This window comes from Octopus bimaculoides, chromosome 12 (genome assembly GCF_001194135.2).
Source record: "Octopus bimaculoides isolate UCB-OBI-ISO-001 chromosome 12, ASM119413v2, whole genome shotgun sequence".
Taxonomy (NCBI): domain Eukaryota; kingdom Metazoa; phylum Mollusca; class Cephalopoda; order Octopoda; family Octopodidae; genus Octopus; species Octopus bimaculoides.
In genome coordinates this window covers 40613772-40614844 of record NC_068992.1, presented here as the reverse complement: position 1 = coordinate 40614844, position 1073 = coordinate 40613772, and the positions used below count along the sequence as shown (strand labels likewise).

The 1073-nt window shown below is 34.7% G+C and overlaps 1 protein-coding gene across 2 annotated transcripts in view; it reads right to left on the bottom strand.

Moving 5' to 3' along the window:
• Positions 1–60: 60 nt before the first annotated feature.
• LOC106872634 (kelch-like protein 10) overlaps positions 61–1073 on the bottom strand; it is a 19597-nt gene continuing 18584 nt past the window's right edge. For both annotated transcript variants that reach the window (XM_052972159.1, XM_014919694.2), the window contains one exon: positions 61–609. In XM_052972159.1, the coding sequence (XP_052828119.1) occupies positions 446–609 (164 nt within the window). In that variant the 3' untranslated portion in view covers positions 61–445. The remainder of the gene's footprint in view (positions 610–1073) is intronic.

Genomic DNA, 1073 nt, shown 5'->3' with positions numbered 1-1073 from the left:
ATATTATCGAGGTGAATACAAAATAGAAATTGAAATGTAATTTTAAATAAAGGTTATTTTTTGTTACTATTATTACAGTTTCATTAATAATAATAATTATTATTATAATAATTTTTCTTTACCACTATTGTTGTTTAATTACTGTTGCTGTTATTTTTTCCGTCTTTAAATTTTTTTGCATGTTTTTTTTATTTTTTCACTTGATGTGAAACATGCTTCTAAATCATTGATTTGCTCTTTCAGTTTTGTAAAATATTTTCTCCAAAAATATATTTTTCTTTTTGTTTCTTCATTTCATTTTCAATATTGAAAAACAATTTTTTTTTAATTTAAAAAACAAAACAAAGAATTCTCAAAGAAGAAAATGTTTTCCTTGATGACCACGGCAACCACAATGGCCATGTTAACTGCAAAAATGCCCATAAGTAACCAGAATACATTTCTGTTATGTGTTGTCTTTTTGCCCATAGAATGTAAAATATCGTGCGTATTCTTGTGATTTCAAAGTAGTTGCACTAACTGCACTTCTTGGGTATAGAATATCTGCACGAGGCGACCACGTTCGATTGTAAGGATCATAACATTCAACTGTAGATATTACAGTTTGACCTAAATGAAAACAAGAAAAGAAAAGCTACATCAGATTTCAATGAGATATTATCTGGAAGGTTCTATGACTGCAAAAAAATATATTTATTTATTCAATATACAATCCTCGTTTCGTCAATACCATATTTTTCAACATACAAATACTCTGCTTATGAAGACCTGTTGAGGCAAGTGAAATCGAAATCAAATTCGATGACAGCACCGCATGACTGGCATCCGTGCTGGTGAAGCGCCAAGAGCACTATCCGAGCATGATTGTTGCCATGGCCACTGACTGGCCCCCGTGCCGGTGGCATGTAAAAAGCACCATTTGAGCGTGATCGTTACCAGCATCGCCTTACTGGCACTTGTACCGGTGGTACGTGAGAAACAACATTCGAGCGAGGGCGTTGCCAGTGCCGCTGGACTGGCTCCTGTGCAGGTGACACGTAAAAACACCATGTTGAGCATGGCCATTGGCAGTA